The sequence below is a fragment of the Rana temporaria genome, chromosome 4, assembly GCF_905171775.1.
Source record: "Rana temporaria chromosome 4, aRanTem1.1, whole genome shotgun sequence".
Lineage (NCBI taxonomy): Eukaryota > Metazoa > Chordata > Amphibia > Anura > Ranidae > Rana > Rana temporaria.
The window spans coordinates 24,079,898-24,097,615 of record NC_053492.1 but is presented as its reverse complement, the minus strand read 5'-3'; the positions used below and the strand labels follow the sequence as shown (position 1 = coordinate 24,097,615).

At 50.3% G+C, this 17,718-nt stretch overlaps 1 protein-coding gene across 2 annotated transcripts in view; it reads right to left on the bottom strand.

The window, feature by feature from the left end:
- The window catches only part of FZD3 (frizzled class receptor 3), a 124,058-nt gene that overhangs the window by 94,565 nt on the left and 11,775 nt on the right, over positions 1 to 17,718 (bottom strand). For both annotated transcript variants that reach the window (XM_040348129.1, XM_040348130.1), the window contains exon 2: positions 6,755 to 7,202. In XM_040348129.1, the coding sequence (XP_040204063.1) occupies positions 6,755 to 6,949 (195 nt within the window). In that variant the 5' untranslated portion in view covers positions 6,950 to 7,202. The remainder of the gene's footprint in view (positions 1 to 6,754; positions 7,203 to 17,718) is intronic.

Here is a 17,718-nt window from a genome sequence, read left to right as displayed (position 1 = left end):
GCAGGGGGACCTGCCTATCTCCCATGGCCAACCATAACCTGCCTGTCCCCCCATGGCCAACCATGACCTGCCTGTCCCCCCATGGCCAACCATGACCTGCCTGTCCCCCATGGCCAACCATGACCTGCCTGTCTCCCATGGCCAACCATGACCTGCCTGTCTCCCATGGCCAACCATGACCTGCCTGTCTCCCATGGCCAACCATGACCTGCCTGTCTCCCATGGCCAACCATGACCTGCCTGTCTCCCATGGCCAACCATGACCTGCCTGTCTCCCATGGCCAACCATGACCTGCCTGTCTCCCATGGCCAACCATGACCTGCCTGTCTCCCATGGCCTGTCTAACTCCCATGATTTCTAACAGTAGCCCTGCACATATACTGTACATACAGACACACTAAAAGACAGCCACTAAGGCTAATGCTGCGTACACAGGATCAGAATTTCCGACAACAAATGCTCGATGTGAGCTTTTGGTCGGATATTCTGACGGTGTGTAGGCTCCATCGGACATTTGCTGTCGGAATTTTCGACAACAAATAATTGAGAGCTGGTTCTCAATTTTTCCGACCACAAAAGTCGTGTGTATTCAATTTCGACGCACAAAAATCCTACACATGCTCGGAATCAATTTGACGCATGCTCGGAATCACTGTACTTTATTTGTGCGACCGTGTGTAAGACAAGTTTGAGCCAACATCCGTCGGAAAAATTATCGACGGTTTAGTTGTCGAAATGTCCGATCGTGTGTACGCGCCATTACAGACAAGTTGTCTGCTGATACCACTGAACCAATCTAAAAACAGGTCTCAGGGTTGCCAACTTTCAGTAAATTTACAAACAGTTTGTAAAATCCGTAATTTTTGCATCTGTCCATAAAAGTCCATTATGGACGTGTAGTCTGTATGTCCATAATGGACATTTATGGACAGATGCAAAAAATTACGGATTTTACAAACTGTTTGTAAATTTACTGACGGTTGGCAACGCTGTCAGGTCTCGTCTTTCTCCTGGATACAGTCAGCAGTCGGCGACAAGCACAGCTTGACAAACCAGATCAAACAAAAGGTCTGCGAGGTTAAACGGTATGTATGTTTTCTATGATAACCTTTATGGCTCTCTTTTGAAGAAGTGACCGTACAGCAGGTTTGAGCAGTATGGAGGAGAAAGCCTGAGGATGGTCAGGCCATAAATCAATTGCTTAAATACCCTGCGCTTCAGGGCAACTGCCAAAAAAAGGGGGTCAGCATTTCATAGAGAGATTTCACAATGAGGGTTCCCTTTGTCAATGATAGTCGCTGCAACATCACCAATATCAGCTCTGCCATTAGGGCTACACTGGACTGTATGGCCCAGATTCACAGAGAGCATGGCGCACATTCCGCCGCCGTAGCACGCACACCGTACGGCACGCCAACGTAGCGCGGAGAGGCATGCATTGCATTCATCAAGCCAGTGCTCCCAAGGCTGTGCCAGCGTGGCGTGGGTTTCGAAGGCGCACGCCGGCGTAGGTGGAAGTGGGCGTCACCCCATGCAAATGATGGGCCGAGCACCAGACCGGTACGTCGGCGTGGCGCAGTGTTTTACGCCCGGCGTATCACGAACTGCGCATGCACTGTGACGTGGATGCATGCACAGCACCCCCCTGCGCCTGCTCACAACCACACCAGCACAACTGCCTAAGCTACGCTTGATCACAGCGTACGCCATGAACAGAACGTACGCCCAGCCAGACGCACGTCCAACGCAAAGTACGCCAGCTTGCGTTTCCCAGACCACATGTCATACAGTGACATTGAGAAGGAGAAGCGAAAGAAGAACTTCTCTGTGCTTGTTGACGCAGTAGTACTATGACCATGGCTGCCCCTGGCATGTTGGCATACAGATGTGTTGTCCTGCAAGTGTGGTTGCTCTGCTCGTCCGTAACGGTGCTGCTGCAGCTGCTCTCCAGCTTACCTGTGCATGTCTGTTGCCGGGTTGCGCTTCATAACTTTACGCTGGACGTACAACTTACTCGCATCTCATGTAGCATGCGTCGGGCGCACGCACGTTCGTGAATCGCCGTATTTCCCTCATTTGCATGTTTAAATGGCTAATCAATGGGAGCAGCACCATGCGCCCAGCCCATATGCGTGCCCACCCTACGCCGGCGTGTGCAAGCTACGTCGGCAGGATGTAGCCTGTTTTTAGGCGCATGTTGGTTCGTGGGTCTGCCGCACACATACCCCGCCGCACATTTGCACTTACGTTGGCGTAACAAGCTATACGTCAGGGTAAGTGCTTGGTGAATCTGGGCCTTTGTGAAGCATATTATCCCTGATGGGGTGGATAGGTAAGATCTTTAGATCTTTTTTGTTCTATTTTAATTGAAAAGCATATTCACAAAAGCAGGCAAAATTTTGGATCAGTCGCATAGCCAAGATTTGCCGCTGATTTGCTGACGCCTGCCCTGTGCCAAAGGGATCCACTTTCAAAGATTCCCATGTACCGTACGTGAAAGCCACCTGCCCTTGTTGGGTCAATGGTGTGCCTTTGGTGACAAAGGGCCCTTTGGATTAGTAAGTAAACCCAACTAATGTCATCTCCATCCAGCCTAATCACCAAGTCAGGCCTCAGGTGGTACAGGGACTCGGTGACCCAGAACTTCCCATACACCAGTGTTTGATGTGAACCATTGGAACATGTCCATGCATCCAACACCTGGTTAATTCCATCCTGCTCAAGAGCGTAAGACCACACTACCAAGCCGTCCTCCCACATCTACCTCCCATTGAAGCCTGAGGACTCTTCCCCTCGGTCACACCCAGCTATACATTCACCAAGACGCAGGTGCAGGATGCTCAGATTTCCTTCCATCTATAGATCTCCACCCCTGGGAACGTCGAAGACAGAAACAGACCCTAAACAGAAGGTTACCATGAAGACGGGTTATCAAACTTCCTTTGTAACCCTTCAATTAGGGCCCATTCAGACCATGGCGTCTTGCTGCGTTCTGTAAAAGCACATGCGTTATCTGTACATTACCATGCGTTTCACTAAGGCAGCCAATTTAAATGAATGGGCTTCCAATGCACCCAAGGTAAAGTTTCCCATGAGATTACTGCGCGAATCTAGAAAAAAAGTACACCAAGACTCAAGTAATGGCGCGTACACACGGTCAGAATTTCCGACAACAAATGTTCGATGTGAGCTTGTTGTCAGAAAATCCGAACCGTGTGTAGGCTCCATCGGAATTTCCGACAACAAAAATTTAAGAGCTGGTTCTCAAATTTTCCGACAACAAAAGTTGTTGTCGGAAATTCGGACCGCATGTACACAGTTCAACGCACAAAAATTCTATGCATGCTCGGAATCAATTTGACGCATGCTCGGAATCATTGAACTTCATTTATCTCGGCTCGTCATAGTGTTGTACGTCACTGTGTTCTCGACGTTCGCAATTTCCAACAACATTTGTGTGACCGTGTGTATGCAAGAAAAAAAATCCATGCTTCCCAGTTTCTCCAGCTCCCAACAGTGCCCCACAATGCCCCCCCCCCCCCCAGTTTCGGCAGTGCACTCCAGTCTGCTGGAGAGACCTCCAGCCCCCCACAGTACCCCCAGCCTCCAACAGTGTCCCACAATGACCCCAGTTCCTGCAGTGCACTCCAGTCTGCTGGAGAGACCTCCAGCCCCCCACAGTACCCCCAGCCTCCAACAGTGTCCCACAATGCCCCCAGTTCCTGCAGTGCACTCCAGTCTGCTGGAGAGACCTCCAGCCCCCCACAGTACCCCCCAGCCTCCAACAGTGTCCCACAATGCCCCCAGTTCCTGCAGTGCACTCCAGTCTGCTCGAGAGACCTCCAGCCCCCCCCACAGTACCCCCAGCCTCCAACAGTGTCCCACAATGCCCCCAGTTCCTGCAGTGCACTCCAGTCTGCTGGAGAGACCTCCAGCCCCCCCACAGTACCCCCAGCCTCCAACAGTGTCCCACAATGCCCCCAGTTCCTGCAGTGCACTCCAGTCTGCTGGAAAGACCTCCAACTCCCTATAGTACCCCCAGCCTTTAACAGCGTCCCCAAGTGCCTCCCAGTCCCTGAGACCTCCAGCCCCCTCTAGAGTCTTTATCCCCCACAGTTGCCTCCAGCTCCTTCCAAAAACCTTATCCCCTACAGGGTCTCCAAGTCTGCCGCAGAGTCCCCTAACCCCCATCCACCCACAGTGACACCCAGCTCCATCCAGAGCCCTCCAGTATTTCAATGCATATTTTGCTTTTCCATACTTTCATTGTGCGAGTATAAAACATTTTTATACTGTAGGGGCATTGAAGGTTTTGGAAGAATTTACTGGGCCCTGGTCCCACTCAAGGTTGAGAACCACTGACGTAGTGAACACTGCATAGCTATGGAGTCAGCCCATAACCAGTGGCGGTGTGTCCACAAAGGGCGCAGGCGCGCCGCCCCCTCCCTCTCCTGTCACCGCTCTAATTACCATAGATAGATTCATGCTGACACCTACTATTCAGGTGCCCGGCCCCTTTTCGAGCGCCGGGCGCCTGAATTACAGTGGTGAAGGTGGTTTTTGGAAGCACCTGATTAGAGGAATTGGCTCGAATAGGTGTCCAAAAATGTGAATAGCGGGCGCAACGCTGTGCGTTCGCTATTCACCCAACTGTGTGTTAGCAAAGGGAAGGAATTCCGCTTAGCTACCACTGACCCACCTCTCAGCCAATCAGGTGCACCGGGTCTGCATTACCTGTCACCTGATTGGCTGAAAGGACAGGCGCTGTGATTAGAAGCCTATCAGGCGTCCAATCATAGGAGAGGAGAGAGGAGGAGTGGGTGGGAGAAGTCTTCCTCATCAAAGAAGAAAGGGAGGACACCGCTCGCCGCCTGCCGCTGTCACCCGCTGCCCACCCGAGACAAGGTAAGGGCCGAGGAGATGGTGGGCGGGGGGCACAGTGGAAGCACTTGGGGCACAGTGGCTGCGCTTGATGAGGAAAGTGGCAACATTTGGGGCACAGTGGCAACGTTTGATGGGCACAGGGGCTGCGTTTTATGGGCACAGGGGCTGCGTTTTATGGGCACAGGGGCTGCGTTTTATGGGCACAGGGGCTGCGTTTTATGGGCACAGGGGCTGCGTTTTATGGGCACAGGGGCTGCGTTTGATGGGGTTTTTTTCAGAATTTTTCAGTTTGTTTGCGCCCCCCCAAAAAATTTTGGAGCACCAGCTGCCACTGCCCATAACTGAGATTCAATTTCTGCTGGACCCCTAGCTTGCCCAACGTTCCCAATTCAAAAACTAACAAAACTTTCAGGTCAAAAATCAGAAAACCTCAGATCACAAATCAGATTGCGAAGACTCCTGGGAAACATCCAATGACGCCAAGGTTCCAGACACCAAAATATTTTTTGATCCTGACTTCAAAGAGAAAGCCCCCATATACAGACAGCGTTTACCAGTCAACAGTCCTCCAAGCTGGGAATGTCACTGGACGGGTTCCATTAACTCTTTCATGGGTTTTCATGACAAGGGCTTCTGCATACAAAGTAAGACCGACCCTCCAGGTATCCCGCAGGATCAGATGATACATGGTCAACAATGTACTCTGCTAACATTAGAGGGGAGCCAAAAAACGACTTTTCACCCCAAAGTTTACATATATTGTATATTTGTGTGTCAACATTTCAAACAAGCTGAGAGTAATAGTAATCAAAATTGCAGTGCTAAACTCCAAAGAGAAAAATACACAATCCAGTCCTCTGATTTACACAGCTCTGTGATACCTCTGAGCTGGCATCTCAGTCCAGGAAGTGGGATAGTGATCTTCTCACTGATCACCAATGTAAGGAGCATTCTTCCCACTGATCACCAATGTACGGGACATTCTTCCCACTGATCACCAATGTAAGGGACATTCTTCCCACTGATCACCAATGTAAGGAGCATTCTTCCCACTGATCACCAATGTAAGGAGCATTCTTCTCTCTGATCACCAATGTAAGGAACATTCTTCTCTCTGATCACCAATGTAAGGAGCATTCTTCCCACTGATCACCAATGTAAGGGACATTCTTCCCACTGATCACCAATGTAAGGAGCATTCTTCCCACTGATCACCAATGTAAGGAGTATTCTTCCCACTGATCACCAATGTAAGGAGCATTCTTCTCTCTGATCACCAATGTAAGGAGCATTCTTCCCACTGATCACCAATGTAAGGAGCATTCTTCTCTCTGATCACCAATGTAAGGAGCATTCTTCTCACTGATCACCAATGTAAGGGACATTCTTCTCACTGATCACCAATGTAAGGAACATTCTTCCCACTGATCACCAATGTAAGGAGCATTCTTCTCACTGATCACCAATGTAAGGGACATTCTTCTCACTGATCACCAATGTAAGAAACATTCTTCCCACTGATCACCAAGGTAAGGAACATTCTTCCCACTGATCACCAATGTAAGGAACATTCTTCCCACTGATCACCAATGTAAGGAACATTCTTCCCACTGATCACCAATGTAAGGACCATTCTTCTCACTGATCACCAATGTAAAGGGACATTCTTCCCACTGACCTCCATGTATCATGAGGTGAAGATATAGTAATTAGTAGCAGGGGTTCCCTGAGACTTGAAAGTGATTTTAAGGGTTATCCCATATTAAAAAGGTTGTGAAAAAGTCTAGCTTGAAGTATAGGTCCAATTTAAGTGATATAAATCAACATGATACAAGCTGGACATTTTCTTTGAAGAAAAAAAAAACTCACCTCCATGGCCAGAGCTGCCGTCTGCTGATCGTAGTGGTTGAGGAGATTGGGCATGAAGGTGGTATTGTACGGGAGGTCCTGACACATTCTTAGAGTGATGGGCTCACAAGCAAACAGGCTGTGTCCTATGGCTCCTTGGACGAGAGAAAAGGACATCAAGAAGAAGACAGCCATGATGGATCCGTACAGAGCCATAGTGTCCTTCAAATCTTAGCTGTCCTCCACAGTCCCATGGATGGACGGCTCTTGTGACGGGGCTTCCAGTACGCATTGATCATAGAGGGCATTCCGACGCCTTCCTTGCGGTCAGAAGACTGGGATCATTCGGTGTCCTCCTTAGATGCAGGTTCATAATTTCTTCTTAGCAGATTCCGAGGTGCTAACCACACTCCCAAACCACAGTCTCCATGTTTCCTCCAAAGAAATAATATCCATGAGTCTTCCTGAGCTGTGGAAAATAACGACACAAAGTGAAAATTAATGAAAAAAGTAATGAATGATGTTGGACGCATTTGTGACAATTGTCATTCATTGACCATAATCCTCAACCAAGAACATTCATCTCTAAGCAAAAAGGTTATCCGCCATTCCCCCTACTGACACCAATGGCGGAGCACCATTCCCCCTACTGACACCAGTGGTGGAGCACCATTCCCCCTACTGACACCAATGGTGGAGCACCATTCCCCCTACTGACACCAATGGTGGAGCACCATTCCCCCTACTGACACCAATGGTGGAGCACCATTCCCCCTACTGACACCAATGGTGGAGCACCATTCCCCCTACTGACACCAATGGTGGCGCACCATTCCCCCTACTGACACCAATGGTGGCGCACCATTCCCCCTACTGACACCAATGGTGGCGCACCATTCCCCCTACTGACACCAGTGGTGGCGCACCATTCCCCCTACTGACACCAGTGGTGGCGCACCATTCCCCCTACTGACACCAGTGGTGGCGCACCATTCCCCCTACTGACACCAGTGGTGGCGCACCATTCCCCCTACGGACACCAGTGGTGGCTCACCATTCCCCCTACGGACACCAGTGGTGGCGCACCATTCCCCCTACTGACACCAGTGGTGGCGCACCATTCCCCCTACTGACACCAGTGGTGGCGCACCATTCCCCCTACTGACACCAATGGTGGAGCACCATTCCCCCTACGGACACCAATGGTGGCGCACCATTCCCCCTACGGACACCAATGGTGGCGCACCATTCTCCCTACTGACACCAATGGCGGAGCACCATTGTCCCTACTGACACCAATGGCGGAGCACCATTCTCCCTACGGACACCAATGGTGGAGCACCATTCCCCCTACTGACATTTTCTACTCCCGCTGGCCACAGACAGTCAACCCCTGCCCCCCCCCCCCCCCCCCCACAGCCTGAAGGAAAGTAAATTATGCTTATAAAGTTTGGAGACCCCTGGGCTGGATGATGATGGAAGTTCCTCTAGCCAGCAAATGAGGCAGGCTTTAGCCGACTTGCTGTGGCTTCTGTCAGTAGGATGAATGGTGCTCCAACATTGGTGTCAGTAGGGGGAATGGTTACATAGTTACATAGTTAGTCAGGTTGAAAAAAGACACAAGTCCATCCAGTTCAACCACAAAATTGGTGTCAGTAGGGTGAATGGTTCTCCACCATTGGTGTCAGTAGGGTGAATGGTGCTCCATCATTGGTGTCAGTAGGGGGAGTGGTGCTCCGCCATTGGTGTCAGTGGGTGGGGGGGGAGTGGTGCTCCGCCATTGGTGTCAGTGGGTGGGGGGGGAGTGGTGCTCCGCCATTGGTGTCAGTGGGTGGGGGGGGAGTGGTGCTCCGCCATTGGTGTCAGTGGGTGGGGGGGAGTGGTGCTCCGCCATTGGTGTCAGTGGGTGGGGGGGGAGTGGTGCTCCGCCATTGGTGTCAGTGGGTGGGGGGGAGTGGTGCTCCGCCATTGGTGTCAGTGGGTGGGGGGAGTGGTGCTCCGCCATTGGTGTCAGTGGGTGGGGGGAGTGGTGCTCCGCCATTGGTGTCAGTGGGTGGGGGGAGTGCTCCGCCATTGGCGTCAGTAGGGGGAATGGTGCTCCGCCATTGGTGTCAGTGGGGGGAATGGTGCTCCACCATTGGCGTCAGTAGGGGGAATGGTGCTTCACCATTGGCGTCAGTAGGGGGAATGGTGCTCCGCCATTGGTGTCAGTAGGGGGAATGGTGCTCCGCCATTGGTGTCAGTAGGGGGAATGGTGCTCCACCATTGGTGTCAGTAGGGGGAATGGTGCTCCGCCATTGGCGTCAGTAGGGGGAATGGTGCTCCGCCATTCGTGTCAGTGGGGGGAATGGTCCCCCACCATTGGTGTTAGTAGGGTAAATGGTGCTCCACTATTGGTGGAGGGCACGCATAAGGCCACATCAGGCCTCCCGGGGGCGCAGTTTGGAGATTGCTAATCTAGCCCTTTCCTCAGTAGCTTGGTTCTTCCTGGCCCATCCCTTTCATTCATTGGAAGCAGAACCTTGCCTAGGAACGCCCACTTACCCAGACTGACACCCACCCATCAAAGCATTTTGATATTTGCATAACCCCTCCCACTGCATGCATCAGGACTAAGGGCTCTTAAGGGGGACACTGAGGCAGGGTGATGTTTTCAGAAAGCTATGCACAGCACACTGCGGCCCCTCCCATTAGCCATGATCTGCCTGCGAAAAGAATAGGTACAGCGCAAAAACAAATATTGATTGATGATACCTACACTTTAAATATAGGCATATATGATAGTGATAGATGGTGATACCGACACTAAAAACATGATCTGCCTGCATTGCAAAGATAAGCGCAGAGAGCCAGTGATGTCATCACAAGGTATGTAATGAAAAAAATAAAAAAGGTTTTATTTAAAAAAAAATAGGTTATTATAATGTTGATGGGGTGGGAGAACCAGGGAAGGCAAAAATAGATAAAAAAAAAAAGAAATTGGCTTGACAAACACTTTAACATTCATAGAACTTTGATAATAAATGAACTCAATAAAAAAACAGGCTGGCAAAAGAAACAGGCGCTTGGGAAATCCCGAAGAAAGGGGAGGGGAGCAGGATCTGCAATTATGTTTAATACGGGATTAGGTAGGTAAGCTGTTGGAAACAGGATGGGGAGACGGTAACTGTACAGGTCTAGGGGCGGTGTCACCAGGTACTGCTCTCCATAGACATACATTGCCTGTGATCGCCAACCACTGCTGGATTCCAGATTTCCAGCTCCTCGCCGGATCCGATATCATCAACTACATTAAATCATTTCCATGCCAGTATCAGGGTTTAATAATTATTGGTTCATGGGTTTTAAATGTCGACATTGATTGCAAAATATAATAAAATGGTCCAAACATCAGATATATTTCCATTTCACGTCTTTGCATGCTCAGCAATGCATCAGTGTAATGCCGCGTACACACGATCGTTTTTCGGCATGAAAAAAACAAATAGCTAGATTCACGTAGAGTTACGCCGGCGTATCAGTAGATACGCCATCGCAACTCTGAATCTACGCCGCCGTAAATGTAAGCGTATTCTGGAAAACCAGATACGCTTAAATTAGGCTAAGATACGAGCGGCGTAAGTCTCCTACGCCGTCGTATCTTAAGGGTGCAAATTTAGGCTGGCCGCTAGGTGGCGCTTCCGTTGTTTTCTGCGTTGAATATGAAAATGAACAAGATACGCTGATTCACGAACGTACATACGCCCGTCGCAATTAGTTACGCCGTTTACGGAAGATGTACGCCGGCGTAAAGATAAAGCTGGTCTCTAGGTGGCGCAGCCCATGCAAAGTATGGACGTCGGAAACGAGCGTATCTTTTTACGTCGTTTGCGTAAGTCGTACGCGAATAGGGCTGTGCGTAAGTTACGCTCACGTAGTAGGCAGTGTTCGACGTATCGTAGGCATTCTATCCGACGCATGCGCACTGGGATACGTCCACGGACAGCGCATGCGCCGTTCGTTTAAAACGTCAATCACCTCGGGTCACTAGTCATTAACATAAAACACGCCCCCCTGTTCCTCATTTGAATTAGGCGCGCTTACGCCGGCCCATTTACGATACGCCGCCGTAACTTAGGAGGCAAGTGCTTTGTGAATACAGCACTTGCCTCTCTGACTTACGGAGGCGTAGCGTATATGCGATACGCTACCCCGCCTCAAAGTTATGCCAGTCTTTCTGAATCTGGCTAAAAGTTTTTTAAAAACGTCATTTCAAATGATCGTGTGTGGGCTTACACATAATTTTTCGGCTTCTAAAAAACGACAAAAAAAAAAAAATAATTCGAGCATGCTGCATTTTTTAAACAACGTTTTAAACAATGTCGTTTTTTCGGGTTGTAAAAATGATCGTGTGTGGGCTAAAACGACGTTAAAAACCTGCGCATGCTCAGAAGCAAGTTATGAGACGGGAGCGCTCGTTCAGGTAAAACTAGCGTTCGTAATGGAGTAAGCACATTCATCATGCTGTAACAGACAGAAAAGCGCGAATCGTCTTTTACTAACACGGAATCAGCTAACAGCAGCCCAAAGGGTGGCGTCATCCGCATGGAACTTCCCCTTTATAGTGCCGTTGTACGTGTTCCCCCCCTCCCAACACAAATCTCCCTCCCCCAATCTCCTTGTGGTGCCCCTCCCCAGCTCACAAGATGCCATAGTGCCCAGCGCAGCCGCCCCTCCTGTCCACCCCTTGTCCCGGCCCTGCCTCCGCTACACCGATCCCTCTACCTGTCCTACCCACATCCGTATTGCTGCTGATGTGTGACCCCCCCTGCATTGCTGCCGGGGGGGGGGGGGTTGTTTAGGATGGAAAGCAGGGAAAGGGGCCAGTAAACCGATCGCTTACTGTGCTCGTTCATAACTGAAGCATAGCAAAACTGTGCTTGCTATGCTTCCAGTTTATGAATGGAGAGTAGCCTCTTGTCTCTTGTTCATTCATCTTCAGTGCAGCTGAGGCTACAGAAAAAGGAACTGAAGAATCTGTGTCCTCAGTTTCTCTCTCTCTGTCTCAAAAGGTGAGATATCAGGGCTCTGTTTAGATCCCTGATCTCAAAGCCACCACCTTGTAAAAAAAACAAAAAAAAAAACAAAACTCCATTGCCGGTGTTCTGTCGAGAAGTGCCCCCCACCCCCATCGAATAGTGCCTGGGACAAATGGCGCATGCGCCGTACGTCATAGCACAACCGCTGATCAGCTGGGCTGACGTAACCATGGCGCATGCGCACATCGGACGGAAGAGGTACGCTCGATGCAAACAGCAGGGGGAGACCGTAGTTCTCAGATTGTGCATCGCTGCTGCTGGAGGGCGGCTAACAGCCAGACACAATGTGAGAACTACGGACCCCCCCCCCCCCCCCTCCCCCCGCTGTTTGTATAGGTTTAAATTGTGCCCATTAAATGGTATCTCCCATCAAGGGATACCTCCTACGATGTGCACATGCACCCTGGCCACGTCACTTCAGCTGATCGGCAACTCAGCTGGAGTGTGGCTCCTTCCTGCGCATGCCGGGGCACTATTCGATGGGGGGCACTGCTCGACAGAACACCGGCAATGGAAGCGTTCAAATTGCTGCGACTCACGGGTTCCGGCACTATTTTTTTGGCCGATTTCATTGTGACGTGCATAGACTTCATTTTAAACGAGGTCGCAAGATTCAATGAAATCCTATGTACAAATTGCACTGATTTGCGGCTTTGAAATTGCGCTGAAGTAGCAGGTTTTCAAAGCCGCACCAGTGTCAACCTGGACTTAATTTATTTTTAGTGAAATATGGTTTTACAATTTTCAGGGGGGGGCGGGGGGGTGTTTTGCGGGCCCATAATAGAAATCATGGGGGGTCCCATACAGCCTACTTTTCAGGGGGGGGTGTTTTGCGGGCCCCCATTAGAAATCATGGGGGTCCCATTCAGCCTACTTTTCGGTGGGGTGTTTTGCGGGCCCCTATTAGAAATCATGGGGGTCCCATTCAGCCTACTTTTCGGGGGGGTGTTTTGCGGGCCCCTAATAGAAATCATGGGGGTCCCATTCAGCCTACTTTTCGGGGGGGTGTTTTGCGGGCCCCTAATAGAAATCATGGGGGGTCCCATACAGCCTACTTTTCGGGGGGGTGTTTTGCGGGCCCCTATTAGAAATCATGGGGGTCCCATTCAGCCTTTCGGGGGGGTGTTTTGCGTGCCCCTAATAGAAATCATGGGGGTCCCATACAGCCTACTTTTCGGGGGGGTGTTTTGCGGGCCCCCATTAGAAATCATGGGGGGTCCCATACAGCCTACCTCACAGCAGCCCTGTTTACAGGGCCCAGATCTCATCCCGGCTCCAGGTGACTCGGGGTCTTCCTAGCGTGCTGACAATGTTACTGACTCACCTCCCTGCCTGGGGGCCCCCGGGGCCTTCCTGCCTGTTTGAATCCTAAGTGGTAGACCTGCATTACAGACAACAGCCCGGGTTAGGAAATGCTGCCAGAGAACCCACCATGAAGAAGCTCCTCAGATCTCAGACAGCGCGCTGACAAATGAGGATTTACGGGCAGAGAGGTATTCTTGCAGGAGGGATTAACGCAACACCGCGTTTGCGGGACGTCCTGCGAATTCCGCCGCTGTTGCATTGGAAAAGAAAAGCGCCGGGGGCACTAATGAAAGCACTGTACCTGTGTTAAAAAAAAAAAAGGTGTGGTTGCCAAATGACAAAACTAGAGGATTATTAAAGTGTAACCACTTAACTGCCAGAAATTAAAAAGAAAAATGTGTGCGTGTATATATCTCCCTCTCTCTCTGTATCTCTCGCTCTCTCTCTCGCTCGCTCTCTCTCTCTCTGTATCTCTCGCTGTATCTCTCGCTCTCTCTCTCTCGCTCTCTGTATCTCTCGCTCTCTCTCTCTCTCGCTCTCTCTCTCTCTCGCTCTCTGTATCTCCCGCTCTCTGTATCTCCCGCTCTCTGTATCTCTCTCTCTCTCTGTATCTCTCTCTCTCTCTCTCTCTCTGTATCTCTCTCTCTCTCTCTCTGTATCTCTCTGTATCTCTCTCTCTCTCTGTATCTCTCTCTCTCTGTATCTCTGTATCTCCCGCTCTCTGTATCTCCCGTTCTCTGTCTCTCTCTGTATCTCTCTCTCTCTCTCTCTCTCTCTCTCTCTGTATTTCTCGCTCTCTCTGTATCTCTCGATCTATCTGTATCTCTCGATCTATCTGTATCTCTCGATCTATCTATCTGTTTTAATAGTCGGTTTATTTTAACAGTGAGAGACAGAATAACTACAAGAATATCCAGAAAAAAAAAAAGTTATAAATGGATTTGCATTTTAATGAGTGAAATAAGTATTTGATCCCCTATCAATCAGAAAGATTTCTGGCTCCCGGGTGTCTTCTATACAGGTAACAAGCTGAGATTAGGAGCACTCTCTTAAAAGGGAGTGCTCCTAATCTCAGCTTGTTACCTGAATAAAAGACACCTGTCCACAGAAGCAATTAATTTATCAGATTCCAATCTCTCCATCATGGCCAAGACCAAAGAGCTGTCCAAGGATGTCGGGGAGAAGATTTTAGACCTACACAAGGCTGGAATGGGCTACAAGACCATCGCCAAGCAGCTTGGTGAGAGGGTGACAACAGTTGGTGTGATTATTCACAAATGGAAGAAACACAAAATAACTGTCACTCTCCCTCGGGCTCCATACAAGATCTCACCTTGTGGGGTGTCAATGATCATGAGAACGGTGAGGGATCGGCCCAGAACTACACGGGAGAATCTTGTCAATGATCTCAGGGCAGCTGGGACCATCGTCACAAAGAAAACAATTGGTAACACAACGCCGAGAAGGACTGAAATCCTGCAGAGCCCGCAAGGTCCCCCTGCTCAAGAAATCACATGTACAGCCCATCTGAAGTCTGCTAATGAACATCTGAATGATTCAGAGGAGGACTGGGGGAAAGTGTTGCGATCAGATGAGATCAAAATCAAGCTCTTTGGCATCAACTCAACTCGCCGTGTTTGGAGGAGGAGGAATGCTGCCTATGACCCCAAGAACATCATCCCCACCGTCATACATGGAGGTGGAAACGTTATGCTTTTTTTTTTTTTTTCTGCTAAGGGGACAGGACAACTTCCCTGCATCAAAGGGACGATGGACGGGGCCATGTACCATCAAATCTTGGGCGAGAACCTCCTTCCCTCACCCAGGGCATTGAAGATGGGTCGTGGATGGGTATTCCAGCATGACAATGACCCAAAACACACGGCCAAGGCAACAAAGGAGTGGCTCAAAGCCCTAATGACTTAGGCCTCGTACACACGACCGAACATGTCTGCTGAAACTGGTCCGTCGGACCAGTTTCCGCGGACATGTTTGGTCGTGTGTACGGCCGACCGGACAATTTTCCGGCGGATCGGACAGGTTTCCAGCGGACAAATGTTTCTTGGCATGCTAAGAAACATGTCCGCTGGAAGCCTGTCCGTCGGACATGTTCGGTCGTCTGTACGACTCACCGGACATGTCCGCTCGGCCGAAAGCCCTCGCATGCGTTGAAGTGATTCGACGCATGCGTGAAAGCATTGACCTTCCAGGTTCGCGCATGTCGCCGCGTCATCGTCACCGCGTTCGCTGTCCGCTGGAAATTTGGTCTGATGGTGTGTACAGCCATCAGACCAAAATCCGGCAGCGGACATGTCCGATGAAAACGGTCCGCGGACCATTTTCATCGGACATGTCCCGTCGTGTGTACGAGGCCTTAGAGAGGATCTGCAGAGAGGACAAAATGCCTCCTGAGATGTGGGCAAACCTGGAGGCCAACTACAAGAAACGTCTGACCTCTGATTGCCAACAAGGGTTTTGCCACCAAGTAGTAAGTCATGTTTTGCGAAGAGGTCAAATACTTAATTCAGCATCTGGCAGCTAAGGAGTTAAACAGATGGCATTCAGGGAAATGAAAACTAGAAGGATCGCTATCCCGAGATAATTGGACTGAGCCAATAGGGAGTTGCGAACACCAAAATGGCTCCGAAAGCGACACCAAAAAGCGTGGATGTGATGTGCGTGTGATTCCTGTGGGCACCGCGCTCAGCCAAACGAACACAGCACACAACGCATGAACAATACGTGAAGGAAATGTATACTCCCCGATAGCAGGCCGCGGGCTACCATTCCAGAGGTCTAGTGTTACATGTGTTCCAATCTGCAGAACCCGGACACTGCCAGCGGAGATCTCCAGGCAACGTTTCTTCAGCAGAGCTGCAGAAAGACGGCCATTGAGTAGAAGATAAGCCCTTTCTGCATCCATATTTACAGCCTGCGTCTGTTTAGAGTGGACCTTCCAACCTTTGTGTATAAATTCCTGACATGTCACAATACAGCCGCAGTATCGTGTTGCAGAGAAGCTCCATTTTTAATCACAAAAAAAAAAAACACATCCTGGAACTCCAGTCCGGGGACTTTGCCTAGGCTGATGTCATCAGTCTGCTGCGGGCAGGAGGAAGCATTTCCTCAGTCTCCCCTCCCTCAATGTTTCGGCTGCTCAGTCTCCCCTCCCTCAATGTTTCGGCTGCTCAGTCTCCCCTCCCTCAATGTTTCGGCTGCTCAGTCTCCCCTCCCTCAATGTTTCGGCTGCTCAGTCTCCTCTCCCCCAGTGCAGAGCCGTCTTAATAGCATCATGGGCTTGTGGGCAAAGTAATGCACTGGGGCCCCTACCAGCCTGCCCCAATTCAATTTACGCACCTACTCTCAAGAATTAAAGAATTAAACATATACATATTAGTACTTTAAATAAAATACCAGCCATCCCGGGACAGCTTAGTTAAAAGCGTGACTGCCCCGGCAAATCCGGGACAGTTGGAAAGTATAGTGTAATGCAAGATTATCATGCGGCTCCCCATTGCACCTAGGGCCCCTGGGCGCTGTCCAGGGGTGCCCATGCATTAAGACAGCCCTGCCCCAGTGTTCAGGCTGCTCAGTCTCCTCTCCCCCCAGTGTTCAGGCTGCTCAGTCGCCTCTCTCCCCCAGTGTTCAGGCTGCTCAGTCGCCTCTCTCCCCCAGTGTTCAGGCTGCTCAGTCGCCTCTCTCCCCCAGTGTTCAGGCTGCTCAGTCTCCTCTCCCCCCCAGTGTTCAGGCTGCTCAGTCTCCTCTCCCCCAGTGTTCAGGCTGCTCAGTCTCCTCTCCTCCAGTGTTTAGGCTGCTCAGTCTCCTCTCCCTCAATGTTCAGGCTGCTCAGTCTCCTCTCCCTCAATGTTCAGGCTGCAACATTAGAGCTCCACCATTTATCATTCAAAAGCCATCCTTAAGCTCTATTCCTAGACTTTGCCTAAACTGGAATGATGCCATCAGTCTGCTGCGGACAGAAAGAAGCACTTCCTCAATCTCCTCCCTCAATAATCAGTCTGCAACATTATAGCAAGTAAATAAGATGAGAGGCTACAGCCAGGACTGAGCTGTGAACTCAGCACAGAAACCAGGATTTGCATAATTGTGGCATTGCTAAGCTGAATCTGAGTCCAGGAAGTAGATGGTGACCCCGATGAAGTCTGAAGAAAGATGGCGCCATACTTCTGAAGTGAAAAGCAGGTGAAGGCATCACCAGGGGGGGGTACTGTGATCCCTGTAAGAGGTATTACATACTTGGAATAGTTACAATGAGATGTTATTGAGCATACATGGACTTACCATGACCCTATGACTTATCATGGCGTGACATGGCCTCATTCTTACTTATGGGTGAGCTGTAATCTGTTGGGCCGCTGGAGGCTGCCATGTGTATGGGGTACCCAAAGGGAATGAATGGGGCAGCGATGCCCATGCACACTGAGAAAGAGACCCAGTGGGGGTGCGTTTGCTGGAAAGGCTTTGTGGCACCAGGCATGGCGGCAGAGTGAAATTTGCTGGGAAGCATTGGTCCAGGGGGGCCATACTCAATTGGATGGGGGCGGGCTGAACGATTTTGTCTTGGGGCTCAGTATTCCTTGGATC